General features: G+C 45.9%; 1 protein-coding gene across 2 annotated transcripts in view; it reads right to left on the reverse strand.

Moving 5' to 3' along the window:
* The window catches only part of ZFYVE26 (zinc finger FYVE-type containing 26), a 67,249-nt gene that overhangs the window by 16,139 nt on the left and 36,530 nt on the right, over positions 1 to 14,580 (reverse strand). For both annotated transcript variants that reach the window (XM_069596887.1, XM_069596885.1), the window contains exons 24-32: positions 13,365 to 13,487; positions 12,805 to 12,981; positions 11,259 to 11,505; positions 10,305 to 10,403; positions 7,752 to 7,915; positions 6,585 to 6,721; positions 4,647 to 4,678; positions 3,730 to 3,866; positions 2,473 to 2,693 (exon numbers count right to left, since the gene is read on the reverse strand). In XM_069596887.1, coding sequence (XP_069452988.1) covers positions 2,473 to 2,693; positions 3,730 to 3,866; positions 4,647 to 4,678; positions 6,585 to 6,721; positions 7,752 to 7,915; positions 10,305 to 10,403; positions 11,259 to 11,505; positions 12,805 to 12,981; positions 13,365 to 13,487 — 1,337 coding nt within the window. The remainder of the gene's footprint in view (positions 1 to 2,472; positions 2,694 to 3,729; positions 3,867 to 4,646; positions 4,679 to 6,584; positions 6,722 to 7,751; positions 7,916 to 10,304; positions 10,404 to 11,258; positions 11,506 to 12,804; positions 12,982 to 13,364; positions 13,488 to 14,580) is intronic.

Raw genomic sequence — 14,580 nt, forward strand, 5'->3', positions numbered from 1 at the left:
TTGCAAAAACCTTTTAAACACAGACTCCAGAAAGCTGTCTGGGATCATTCTGTGTGGTCCCACCCAAGACAGGCCTACACTCAAGGTTCTTGACTCTTGTATCAGATTCTATCAAAACCCCTCCACGGATCCCCTCCTTGTCCACTGATTTCCTTGGAAAGGGATTTAGCCCACGAGTGAGTCTCAACTAGTGGGGGTAGGGCAGGGGACAGTACAGTGTGTAAAAGCAAGTTTGGTATCATCAGGTACTAGATACGTGTGTGTAATAGGTGGTTTAAGCTTCTGATTTCAAACATTATTTGTCTACAGACTCTTGAGGGTCCCTTGGACTGCAAGGAAATCAAACCAGTCAATCTGAAAGGAAATCAATACTCATTGGAAAGGCTGATACTGAAGCTGAAGCTCCAATACTTTGGCCACCTGATGCGAAGAGATGACTCATTGGAAAAGACGCTGGTACTGGGAAAGACTGAAGGCAGGAGGAGAAGGGGGTGACAGAAGATGAGATGGTTTGATGGCATCGTCAACTCAAAGGACAGGAGTCTGAGCAAACTACGGGAGATAGTGAAGGACAGGGAAGTCTGGCATGCTGCAGTCCATGGGGTTGCAAAAAGTTGGACATAGCTTAGCAACTGAACGACAACAATTTGTGTACTGGAAGATGGTATTTAAAACCGTGGAAAGATACTCTGCAAACCAGGAGTTTTCAATACCTGAGAGATGAATCTACTGTTGTCAGCAACTGGGTACAAGTGCAGCTAATGTGAGGATTCCAGGGTTGGGCAGAAAGAATGTGCAATTTGAAACCACTGCTTTTACGTGTCCAAGAAGCCCATGACACCTGGGGGTGGATGAGAATCCTACTGAAGCAAGGACCTCCTTAATTTCTGCTTACTTAGTCCAAAGTAGATATTGCCTCCATCTGTACTGGATTTTGAAGGAAGTTTAGGACTTATTAAATCTGCTCTGCCTCCCCATAATCTGAGTATCTTTTTTCTCTTAATAAGATTGTATTTCAGACATCTCGAGATTTTTGCCATTAACTACCTTTTGCTATATGGAATGGTTTCTGTTCTTTCCTTCTCTTCTCCCCCATTTCTGATGTTTTGGTTCTTTATATGGTTATTTAAAAAACTGTATTTAACATATTATATTCCTCTTTTTTTGTCAACTGATAGAAACCTTTGTCTCTTGATCAAGGAGTAAAATTAACTCCTATATATTTCCTTCCACTTTCTGTCCCATTTCTTTCTGCCTTTCTCAACCTTCAGGTGTTTGTTAATAAGAATAAAACTGACATTTTTGGAGTACACAGGCTCAGTTCTTAGCCCTTTATATGGTTATAGTACTCACACTTTATCCTTATAACAGCCGTATGGAATAAATATCATTATTATCCCCATTTTCCAGAGAAGGAAACTGAGGCCCAGAGTCATCTAAAGTTACAGAGCTCTGGGAAGTGGTGAAGCTGAGCATCACTGCACTCTCTGTGATCTGGTGAGTGTGCAGGCTGGTACTCTGGGCAAGTGCCTGAAGCACTGACACGTCAAAGAAAATTATGCTCTCTGCTCTGAAATCTGGGTAGGACTGAGTGCTGGGAACATACTGCATGAGTCACACATTTGGGTGGGTAAGCTGGGAATTGGGAGTTTTCAATATCAGGTTAATGGAGGCAGAGCAGGTTGTGCAGGGGCCTGGGGCAGAATCCTCCCCTTTCCACAGAGACTTCTATTTTATGACTCACGTTTCTCCCTGGGATTCAGGGACAGACCAGTCCACAGTGTGCTTCAAAGATCTGTCATCCACAACTCCCTGAGGCCACAGTCTCAATTTGGTCAAGACTAGGGCTAAGGATACATTTTCCTTGTCTTTTTTTTTTTTTTTAATTTTTGGTTGCACTGAGCAGCATGCAGGATCTTAGTTCTCCAACCAGGACTCACACCTGCACCCTCTGTGGTGGAAGATCAGAGTCTTCACCACTGTACAGCCAGGGAAGTCCCAGGACACATTTTCTTTAAAAGCCAGAAAGTTCCACGGGGACTAAAGGTGTTCCCCTAAATTAATTTTAATTACAAATTACCCAGTCTTTGTTTCAGACTGGGTACAGCTAGAGAACCTTCCTTGAGGACCCCTCAGGGAAAGGGAAGAACTGTCACGGGAGGGTGAGGGGGACGGCTTGTGGTCTGGTGACAGCATTTCGCCAGCGTCAGATGGGATGCAAAACAGTTCAACATGTCTTGTCAGAGGATGGGGAGGTGAAAACTCACAGTGGGATCAGAAAAAACAGCTGGATAAACATGTTGTTTAGTTGCTAAGTTGGGTCTGACTCTTCGGCGATCCCATGGACTATAGCCTGCCAGGCCAGAATACTGGAGTGGGTTGCCACTTCCATCTCCAGGGGAGTTTGACCCAGGGATGGAACTCACATCTCATGATCACCAGGTAAAGGAACAGGGACTCACTTCCGCTTACCTGTCACAAAGCGCCAGGTCCTGGCTCTGGCCTGCCTTGACGAACATCATCTTGGCGCTGAAGAGCAGCTGCTTCATGATGTCCGTGAGCAGCCCCGCATCCACCTCGGGGTTGGTGAGCCCCTGCGACAGCCGGCAGCAGTGCTCGATCAGCTGGTGGCCGCAGGCCACGCTGTCCTCGTGCAGATTCAGGATGGCAATGCACAGGGAGGCGCTGGGGGCCTGGCCCGAGTGGAAGAGAAGAGAGGCACTCCGTGAGTTCAGGGGCCAGGTCAGTCTTCAAAGGGAGCTGGGGAGGCAGGAATTCTACCCATTCCAGGAAGCTTGGAAACCTCAGGTGGAAGAAGCCAAACTCCCACAGAGCAGAAGTGGAACTAAACCCATTTCAGAAGTTGTAAGTCATACTCTGGCTGCTAGGTTTTGTCACCTGACTGGGAAGAAGGCAGCTGTGTCCACGTGCCACCTACTGCCTGGGAATGTCCAGAGGGGCCCTTCTTTTCCAGTTTACTAGGAGTTCAGGTACTCTTTAATGCTGGTTTGGACAACAGTTGACTTGCTTGTTTAGCTACCTGGAGAGGTCTCTGCTTCAAGCCACTGGACACAGCGCTGCTAAAATTAATATTCCTAAAGCATATTCCATGGCCCCTCACGTCTACCAGGTACATATATCTCACTGCAGAGTGTAAGGCCCTACACATAAATAGCCCATTTCAACCTTACCTCTATTAACACCCCATGTTTCCTCCAAATTAAACCACTTCTAACTCCCCAACTATTTTGGACACCGTGTCTTTGGTTGGATGTTCCAGTTTGGAACTCTGTCTTTCCCCTATCCTCACTCCCCTCATGACACCCAAACTTCTGCTTGTCAAACTCCTACCGTACTTCCAAAGCTCATCTTAAATGTCACGAAGGCTTTCCTGATTTCCTCTTGTGTATTTCTCAAGCTGTTGCTCATTTCGTGCCTTTAACTGGTTTCCTTGCCTTAGCTCCCATGTGATTACACTGCGAGCAAGTGAAGACCAGCCTGTGTTTGCCCAACTCTGCATTTCCTGCTATGTGACTACACACCATGTGTGCATGTATTTTCAGCTGATCAGTCATGTCTGACTCTTGGTGACCCTGTGGATTGTAGCCTGCCAGTCTCCTCTGTCCATGGGGATTCTCCGGGCAAGAATACTGGAGTGGGCTGCTATTTCCTTCTCCAGACTACACATCATAAAGAAACTCAAATGACTATCTATTTTATCGCTATTACCTGCTCATAGTAAAATTCACTCCGCACCAGCTCATTTTCCTCCTCGTTCAGATCCAAAATCCATTCCACCTCTGCTGCTTTGGGGACTCTCACCACAGCTGAATAGGGAGGGCTTTCGCTCTTGGAGCTGTCAGGGGCTGAGAAGACAAATACCATCCGTGTGTCATTCATTGGCAGCAGCCCAGTTAGCCCAGCCAGTGGGCAGCATGAGCTGTTGGCAGATCCCTGCCTGCTATCTTAGGGCTCTTTCTTTCCTTTTGGTCCCTTGTATTTCCTTCAGGAGATCACCTTGGATACCTCGAACTTTCTTCTCCAGGCACAGACACGGGATGAGTGTTGCAATATCTGCCATACAACCCTGTTGCTTCATGTGAGAAGCCCTGAAAGGTACATGCTTCCCAAATGGAGGGCTGAGCCACTGGCTGCTCTAAACCAACCTGCCCAAACTACCAATAGTGATGACTAAGGGGAGGGAGGGAGCGTTGGGAGGCAGGATGGTGGTCAAGCGGTACCTAGGGGGAAACAAGAAAAATAAGCTCCTGAAAGTTAAGGACCCAATTGTTTGGCTACTGGCATTCTCGATGCTGGAAGCTAATGGGCCAGTGTGATAAGTTAATATGATGACAAACCTTAAGGGAAACAGCCTGATAGAAATGCCAAGAATTTTCTTTGGTCAGCCTACTGCACTGAGTTGCCACTGAGGGTGTCAGTTGCAGCAGATATGCTGAAGGAATGGCTAACTTGAGCACAGAAAGGAAAGGTCACAAGGAGGGAGCTCCCTGGCGGTCCAGTGGTTAGGACTCTGTGCTTTCGCCTCCAAGGGCTCAGGTTCAACTCCTGGTTGGGAAACTAAGCTCTTGCAAACCTGGCAGCATGGTCAAAAAAAAGAAGACACAGGGCATGTGAGTCAGCCTTACCTTCTGGTTGTCCTGGATTCTCCTCTGGTACACTGGAAACAGAGAAAGAAAAGGCGAAACGCCTGTGAAAACTGAATTCCTCCTCCTCCTTGAGCTTGGTATACAGCACTGACATTTACTATTACTGCACCGAGATTATCAGGGAATCATCCAAAACTCTTCTCTCTCTCTCACCTGTCACAGCCAACGACTCATCATTTCTTGTCCATTCCATCTCCTGAATACCTCGTTGAATATCCTCATCTCTCTCCTCATCCCTGTCTCAGAGACAGCCCTCATCACTCAATGCTATTGCCGCTGCAGTAGCTTCTCAACTGGTCTCCTTGATTCTGCCAATCTATTCTCTACTTTGTAACTATAGCAAGCTTTCAAAAGATGCATTATGTTATGCATCTGCTTAAAATTCTTTAATAGCTCCTCGGGGTACAAATATTTCACATTTGCAGGTTAGCAGACAAAGCTCCTCATGGTCTGGCTGTCTCTGGAGACCATCTCCTACCACCCATGACCTCTGCTCAACCCATAAAAGTCCTATCCACACTGTCACAGGCCTTGATCAAGTTCAGCTGGTGCCACTAACCACTAAATCCCAAGGTCACAGGCCAGAGCCCAAGGCTATCACCTGCATGAGGAGCCTTCTGGTCAACCAATCCCAGCCCATGCTGCCAAAGAGCAAGCTCCAAGCCATTGTGTCATTCCCTAGGTCCTCCCAGCTCAGATGCCAGCCCCTGAGTCTAGAACCTTAGCTCATGACCTACCTATTTACACTTTTCAAAGGACCTGCATTTTCTCCCGTCTCTGACTTTGCAGGTGTTACTCCCACTTTGGGGCACACTTTGTTTTGACTTCTTTTATCACCAACTTTTCATCCTCTAAGGAGGCTTAGGCCAAGTGCCACACCCCTAGGAAACCCTCCTGATCACTGAGCTAAGCTGGGTGTGTCTCTATACTGCACTTACCAAAGGGCTCTGTGGTCTGTGTTTTGACTGTCTTCCCACTAAAATAGGGGCTCCTCAAGGAGAAGTGATTACTGCTGAGTGATTGCTGAGTGAAAGAATCCTTACTGACTGCTCATTTCAAATCTCAGCAGAAAGATAAATGGGTCATTTCCCTGTCCCCCACCAGGAGGGAGGCAGTGGTATGCCAGGGTCACAGAAACTGTGGTATAAGCAAGGCACATCTTCCCTTCTATCAGGTCAGTAATCACCATGATAAACAATGATTAAAAACTTTCATGTTAAAAGAAACACAAACATGTCTGAGACTGATTTAAGTCTGTTCATAAAACACAAAGAAGTCAAAGTAATTTGGCTTTTGGATAGCTGCTTTGGCTCATATGCCCACATGCACTTAGTTTTACCCTCTTTTGCTGCTAGAAGTAGTGGGAAAAACTGACACTGAGCCGGCAAAAAACACTTGACCTGGCACGAGCAGTTGCTGAGATTTGTCCCCAGGTGAACTGTGTGTAGGAAAGTGTGGGAGCTCTTTGAGTCGTGGATAACAAGCCAGAATGATGAGGTTGATGAGAGCTGATGTAAGTGAGGCACCAACATTCAGTAGGTGAGCGTGTCGTTTTGAGTCCAGCTGAGACCGACTGAAGCAAGAGTGGCTGTTAAAGAGGTGAGGGTGTTGGCAGGCAAAGACCAATGGCCTCAGTTAGGGGACAGGCCAAAGAACCCATGCCCTGATCTCAGAACATCAGGCACGAGCTTGCTCTCTGCTTCTACGCTCCCCTACTTTCCCTCTCCGATGTCTCTCTGACCAAGGTCAACCATTACACCGCAAACTTAATGGCATTTCAGTGCAAATGTGAAAGAAAACTTTCTGTAACTGCTCAGATTTGAGATGCTCGTCCTCATGAGACTTGTAGGTATGTCAGGACCCCAGGGGAGGGTGCGCTGGTCAACAGCAGCAGCAGCCCCACCACAGGACACTCACTCTTGGTTGAAGTAGCTATAGCACTGGTCACACACGCGGGTGGGGTTCTCTCGGCAGCCTTCCACTACCATTTTCTTGGTGGAGCAGGAACTGCACACCAGCCGGCCACAGCGGCGACAGTGATGACGCCTGTTGAACTGAGGAGTGTCATTGGAAAGAGAAAGAGGAGTAGGGAAGAGAAAGTGAGATGGCCGGACCTGTGAGCAACCTGTCAATCCATTCATCCTTGGAATGAGCCACCTGTGACTTGCTAAGACTATCAGGTGCTTGGGCCTCTGTTGAGAAAGAACACACTAATCCTTGCCTTCACAAAACTGACATTTAAAGATCTCTTTCATTTGATGGGCAAACATGCCCAAGTCATGGACAGTTTTGCAAGAGCTTCTGACAAGCCCTACCTGTCTGTGGAGGAAACGTCTGAAGACAGAATAAAAAGCAGTGGGGGAGAAGTGACTTTCCCAGCCAATGAGGAACGCAGTTCTACAGGGTATTGATGATGATGAAGAAGTGTCCCTTTTTCAAGTATTTTACAAATACTGCCTTATTTCATCATAAGAGGTTGATAGACATTTTATATCTTTTTTATAGAAGAGTAGGAAACAAACACAGAGAAATTACACCATCGTCATTTTCCCACGTGCTGAGCTATTATGCCAGTCAGGTACTGTGCTCAGTGTGGTAACATGTGTTACTGTAGTTAGTGTTTATGAACCAAGTAATACATCGCCCCCAGTTTACAAGCGAGCATCTGAGATGAAAAGATTAATAGTCACATTGCAAGTAAGAGGTAGGTCTGGGATGAGAACTGAAGTCCTCTGGCTCTAGCACAGAAAACCATTACCAGGTCATCTGTCTTATTGCAAAAGACATGAGAGCCGGAAACCAGATGTCCTGATGTTTGGTCACTCCTGCAACACCTCTGCCTCTTCATTTATTTCACAAGAAAGGCAGAGATTTAGAATTTAAGGCTACTCAAGAGTGGGGGGCGGTCTACCTTCTATCTGAACTCAGAAAATACATCCTGGTCAGGTCAAAGATAAACCCAGTGCCTTAGACCTTCTGAACATACCCTCTCCTCTTGGGGACAGGAGGTGACTATAAACTCAAGCTCATGAGGGAGAACTTTCATTTCTCCTGCAGGTGAAGCTGGAGACAGATAAGACTTACCATGGTGAAGCGCTCCCTGCAGCAGACCATGCAGACGCTCTCACTCTCATCTGGGACCCACTGGTGCCTGGCAGGTGGTGTAGCCGGGGGCACAAACTCCAGTGGCAGCTGACTCTGGGGGAAGTTCCTCTCCCTCAGACTTGGGGAATGTACAGTGGAGACACCTGGGAGTCAGAGCCAGAAGTCAGAGTAAAAGGTGATTAACAGTCAAGCTGATAAATGACAAAGGAATGAGAGAATTAGAATTGTACCATTTTACAAAGCCTCCTGATATCACAGCTCCAATTAATGATCATCAATGGCTGATTGCCAAAAGAGCATTGTGTAGGACTTCCCTGGTGGGCCAGTGGCTAAGACTCTTCGCTCCCAATGCAGGGGGCCTGGGTTCAGTTCTCAGTCAGGGAACTGGATGCCACATACCACAACTAAGACCTGGCACAGCCAGATAAATAAATATGTCATGTTTCTGAACTTGGTGTTTTAAAGAAAAAAAGCATTGTGCATTTCCTGATGGAAGGCACAAGACTGCCTATCAAACAGACTAGCCAAAGAGCTTCTAGATCTATCTACAGGGTACTGGAAACATAGGGGACAGAGACTCAAATTACCACAGGGTGACAGTCAACAAAATCCAGAGTGTGGGAAGCTCTATGGGACAAGTGAACCAGTTTCTTGCACAAATAAAAAAGAGGTAGAGGAAAAAAGATGGTACGGAAACCTACTGATTAAGAGAGATTGTCACTAAGAGAGAGTTTAGTCAAATGTCATGTGTGGACATTATTTACATCTTGATTCTAGAAATACCAATTATAAAAAATTCCTCATGAGATTACTGGATAGTTTATAATAATAAGGAATCATTAATTTGGTTTTAGGTATGAGAATGATGCTATGGTTTTGTTTTATATATGTCTTTACCTTTCAGAGATATACACTGTTTTGGGGGGCGGGGTTTGGGGGGCCATGCCATGCAGCTTGTGGGATCTCAGTTCGCTGACCAGGGACTGAACCCAAGCCATAGCTATGAAAGCCCTGAACCCTAACCATTAGACCACCAGGGAACTCCCGAGATAAGACACTGTTTTATTTATGAACAAAATGGTATGATGTCTAGGATCTGTTTCAGAATAATCCAGTAGAGGGACAGGGGTACAGATGAAACAAGAATGGTCAAACTCAGATGATAAATATTGCAACTAATAGGTACGTGACACTTCATTACACTATTCTCTCTACTTTTGTGTACTGGAAATTTTTTATAATAAAAAATAAAGAAAAAATTAAGTACACCAAAGCTGCTCAGGCTGCCTTATGCAGATTTGTGCAGCTGCTCATATCCCTATATACCTGAGCCCTTCCGTCAGGTCTGCTGATTATCCTGAAGCATGGCTCCTTCTCAAAGTTGGGCCACAACATGCCACTTTGCTTTATGGCATCTAAGGAGAAGGATGGTATGGTACCTAGCAGAACGATGTTGGCAGGTCACAGAAAAAGAGAACTGGAAACACAGTGACGCTTAGCAGTGCCCAAAAGAAGAGGGATTGTTGACCTCTCCCCAGGAGACTGTTCTCCTGACTGTTGGCAAAACAAACACTTGCTGAGCCTCTTCTGAGTGCAGGTCATTGGGCAAAAGTTAGGAGGTTGGAGTGGAGGGGTGGTGCAAAGGGGTGACCGAGAAATGGCAGGAGACTTCAAAGACCTTGCACCCTGTGTGGGTGACAGGCATAAATAACTACCTGCAGGACAGGGTCAGAATGAACACGGCAACTAAACAAGGCGATCCTCCTCATTAGTAGCTTCCATATTTGTGAAGTTGCCTACTTGTTAAAATCTACTCTTAACTTCAAAATCAGTATTTGCATTGCTTTTGTAGACACATACAGAGTGGTGAATAATTTGAGTTGCAGGTTTGTTATTATGCAGGTTCTCATCTACGGTTGAATAAGGTCATGTTTTGCTTCCTTATTTCAGCTCTCTTACAGAGCAGACCAGAGAAGGGAGCCAGTAGAGGACAGCGCGGCAGGGAGTGCGAGCAGCTCACTTCCGGGGATGGCTGGACAGGGTCTGAATCCCAGATGCTCAATATGCACTCGTGGATGGGGTGGCTTCAGGCAAGTCACTCTAACACTCTGAGCCTCTTTTTTCTCCTTTGTACAATAAAGAAAATAGAATCTACTGGGATGAACTGTTTCCAGTTTGGGATTATAACGTATGTGAAATGTGTGTATATGTATATACAAATACATACATATATATATATATATACACGTATGAATATGAACAAGCATACACACACATACAAGCATAATTTTCCTAGGAGCAATGGTTCAGTATTTGCTAATTCATTGTTTGTGGAATCTTCATAGATATACTATCGCAAGTAATAAGAATCATTGATACGTGGAGTTTTCTGGGATATACAAAGCTGGAACAGATCAACAAAACTAATAAGAATGTTGTGACCGGAAATGAAAAAAGCAGCAAAAGAATCAGAAAGTCAGAGTAAGGCAAGACTGAACTGAAAAATGGGTAACTCTCAGAACTCATTCTTACCAGGAGCAGTAGCAGAAGAGAACTCGGCTGATGGTGACCTAGACAAGGTCTCGAGGTCTGAAGCCTGACTGACAATCTCCTGGAGGTGAATCACAGAGTCTGCAGGGAAGGCAAATGTTGACAGATCATTCTACCATAAACAAACCTTAATTGTTTTTCTAGGAATTTAGTTCAAAGCCCTGTTGGTTTCACTGTCATCCCATGATTCTACCAGGTATGCAAAGAATGACAGAAGGACATCTAGGATGGCCAGAAGCATGCTTCTCAAATGCCTCAATAAACAAACTATGTTAGGCATGTGAGATGAACAATGCAGACACTAGGATTTTACAAAAGAAATCTAAAGATGTCCGGAGGGAAGCGGAAGATATTTAAGTGATAGTCCTGGAGGGTAGGGAGTAAGAAAAAAAAAATAAAGATGGCTGGGAACATGAGCCCTCATTTTATTTCATTTTCTTCATTCTATTAGAGACTGAGTCAGCTCACATACTAGTGACGTCTGATGTGACCCTGGGAATAGTCCTCAAGTCAAAATGATGGCACTTAAGAGCCCACTGCACCAAGGCTAGACACCACTCAGCATGTTTATTTTCTGAACCTTTATGTCATTATGCACATGGCGGTTATCTACTATCATTTCATTCAGGTTAGCCTGCCACTTCCTCCAAGACTGAGATCTCGCCTATACAAAAGAGCTCTCTCTCCTGAAGCGTATCCTCTCATTCTCTGCTGCTGCTACTGCTAAGTCGCTTCAGTCGTGTCCAACTCTGTGCGACCCCATGGGCTGCAGCCTACCAGGCTCCTCCGTCCATGGGATTTTCCAGGCAAGAGTACTGGAGCGGGGTGCCATTGCCTATCAACTCAAAACCATAAAAGAGGAGAAATGAAAACTAAGGATGGAGCACAGTATTTCCTTCTCCATGCAGAACTCCCACTGAGCATGCGGGCCATTACCTGAGCGTTTCTCCCGCAGAGGGTATGGGAAATCCAGGGCTTTTCCTGCGTATCTGGAAAGCAGTGAGTTCACCTCATCCATAGTGAAGCCAGTCTCCTGGCCGGCCAGCAGCTGGCGCAGAGTCTGCACGGCCACGGTGGCCCAATCCACTTTCATGTTCATGAGCAGCTGCTCCAGCATGAGCAGGGGGTTAGAGGACAGGTGGGAGTAGCTGGCCCGGTGCTGCTCGGGCAGGGTCAGCAGGACCTGGGAGTGGGGTAGAGCCCCAGTGTGAAGGAAACAGCATATGAATTTCAGAAGTCAAGATTCTCATGGGGAAGTGGGAAGGGGCCAATGGGCTCTTGGCCAGCTGGCTGGGAGTCTTTTAGAAAGGAAGTAAGGCTGGACTCCTGGCTAAATCCTCCAGGTGGCAATCAAGATGAGGGGAACTTTCTCTGGAAAGGTTCAGATAGTAAATATTTCCGACTTTATAGGCCATAAGGGTCTTTGTGGCAACTACTCAACTGGTAAATGAGTGTACATGCTTGTGTTTCAATAAAACATGATTTATAAATGCAGGCAGAGGACTGGATTTGACTCACAGGTGCTGGTCTCCTAACCCCCAGCCTAGACCAACCAGGCATGACTGACCTCTGCCTGATCCTTAAGGTCACCATTCTGTCCTTCTGAAGCTTTGCTAGACTGAGCAATATGAGGTGGACTAAACCTGGCACCTCCAGGGTCCTACAGGTGAATGATGACTCTAAATTCTTCCTAGGGGTTGTTATCACTGGGCTTGAAATATGTTCACTGGCTCTGATCACGGCCAGCCTTCAAAGATTCCACTCAGGCACAGTACATCCAAAAAAGAAACACAGGTGTATCCTCTTTAGGGTCATTTTATGTGGTTGAACTCTTAGCAAGTAGGCTGGTGGTCATGTTCATGGCTCTACCACCTCTGGTTCTATTCATGCGGTGCGTTCTATACTCAGGGAACAGCATGACAGGCAATCACAATCATTATCAGAGAGTTAGAAGACTTTATCTTTTCCTAAACACTACTCCACTGAAATTAGCTTATAATTTCTTCTACTAGGTTACACATCAAGGGTAAGGACTTGTTATCCCACTGCAAAAACAATTGACCCCTTTCCTTTACACAGAGTAGTTTTAAGGATTTAAAGCAGTAGGTAGTTTTAAATCCTCACATCAGAATTGTTCTGGAAAACAGGCAGGCCCTGTCCCAAAAAGTTCAGTTGTAATTACTCTAGCATGTGGGTCAACTACTGCTATTTTTAGAAAGTCCAGGTGATTTTAATTCATAGTCAGAATTTAGAAGCCTTGATATAGTAGATGTCAGGCAAAGCATAAAGAGAACTTGGGAGGACTGTAAAATTCACTTTGGAGGCAGAGCAGTAGGCAACACTAAGTTCTAAGGGATATGGTGGGCTATCAGGGTCAAGATTTTGTATAGCACAGGTCAAGGAAGGCAGGTGCCTGGAAGAGCAAGTCCTGAAGTGGGAGCTGTACCATCATGCTTTCCTGACAGCCCCTTCTCCTCCTGACCTTGGATCCCATGTACAGTGCCTGGATTTCACGGTGTCGGTCAGCGGTCAGTTCTCCATAGAAGTGGGTGGTGAGGTAGTTGGCCAAGAAGTGAGAAGTGGCCAAGCTAGGGTGCTGGTCGAGGGACTGCTCTGTGACCTCAAGGCACATGGTGGGGTCGGGAATTCTTTGTAGAAGCTGTTGCAGGAGAAAGGTAAAGGAGAAAGGTGAGGCCTGTAGAAGAACTCAGTCCAGCCTTGTTTTGTTTGAGAACCGAACCTTTCGGTTTATTCACTTTGGATTAACCCTTTCGCTGCACTCATTTTTTTTTCCCACCACCCCTTAGCTTCACAAATGATGACTTTGACAGGACCAGGGATCAGCAGGATCTTGGACCCAGCTGCCCACCTGGCACCTAATGCAGAGTTGGCACTTACAGGCAGGGTGACTATAACCAGCTCATGGAGGAGCAGATCTGAGACTGTGAGTGCTCTGAATGGGATCCAGTAGGAACAGAGCCATCCAATTCGACCAACCTTCGCATCCCTCCCCAAAGAAAACTGGGAAGATTGGAGGCTTACCTGCAGAGCCTTTTCATGATCTCCTCTTTCTAGAAGGTGGAGGAGATGCTTCTGATGTAGGTTGATTAAATGTTCTCTTGGAATAGGATAAAGGCAGCCCCACTCCTCACACAGCTCATACTCCTGGAAGGAAACACATGCCTTCAACTCCTTTAAAATTCTGGCCTTGTCACTCATTCAACTCTTGCCTGGTTTTTCTCAGCAGTCCTGAATCTGCCAAAGCCCCAGGACAGCTTGGGAAGTGTTGATGGGAACTTCATTGTGGGATTAAAGTAGGATCATAAAGGACTAGAATTGGCAAGGTAAGTTCTGAAAACGGTGCAAGTAGGCAGCTAAAGATGTCCTTTTCCTCTTAGCTCGACTATAAAAAAGAAACAGATGACATACAGCCACTAACACTTGGTGTCAGTGCCGGGAAGATACTAAGGAAGTGGGGAAGACTGAGAGGACTGTCCAAGGAGACAGAACCTACTCTGACTGTTGCCATATGACTGTGCAGGCCCAGTGCTGCCAGAGCTTAAAAATTTTCAAAAAAAACTTTTAGGGCTTCCTTGGTGGTCCAGTGGTTAAGACTCCATACTTTCACTGCAGCGGACATGGGTTCAATTCCTCTTCAGGGAACTAAGATATCTCTCACATGCTTTGTGGCATGGCCGGAAAAAAAAATTACAAAAACATTTTTTTTTTAATTGAAAAATCTCCCTATTTTCCAATGCTGGCAATGAAATCAATATGAAAAGCTAAAAATTCTGCAGACCACTACTGCACAGGCCAAATAAACACGTTGGTGTTGGATTCCATTGATATCAGCCCCTGTTACTCCCTGCATCCCCACCCCCAATTTGTGAACTCTGGATTAAAGTCTGACAGTGGGATTCTCAGAGCTACATCTGAGTATTCTATGGTGGCATGTGGAAGGCTCTCTCCACATCTCTGCCTGGGGCCACCTTCTTCAGGATGTTCCCTTGTCTCTCAGGCTACATTAGATGCCTTGCCTGTACACCACCACAGTCTGGGCTTGCTTTTGTCACTTGGTATATCACAGTCACCTAGGGATATGTCTCACATTGCCTCCCACCCTTGCCCTGTCCACTCCCTTCCCAAAATAATGAGTTGCACAAAGGCAAAGGCTAAGCTTAATGACTTTTGTTTCACCACTATCTAGGACAGTGGTCAATAAAGGTTTCCTGGATGAGTCAGCACCTGAATAAATACA

Source organism: Ovis canadensis, chromosome 7 (genome assembly GCF_042477335.2).
Source record: "Ovis canadensis isolate MfBH-ARS-UI-01 breed Bighorn chromosome 7, ARS-UI_OviCan_v2, whole genome shotgun sequence".
In the NCBI taxonomy this organism is placed as follows: domain Eukaryota; kingdom Metazoa; phylum Chordata; class Mammalia; order Artiodactyla; family Bovidae; genus Ovis; species Ovis canadensis.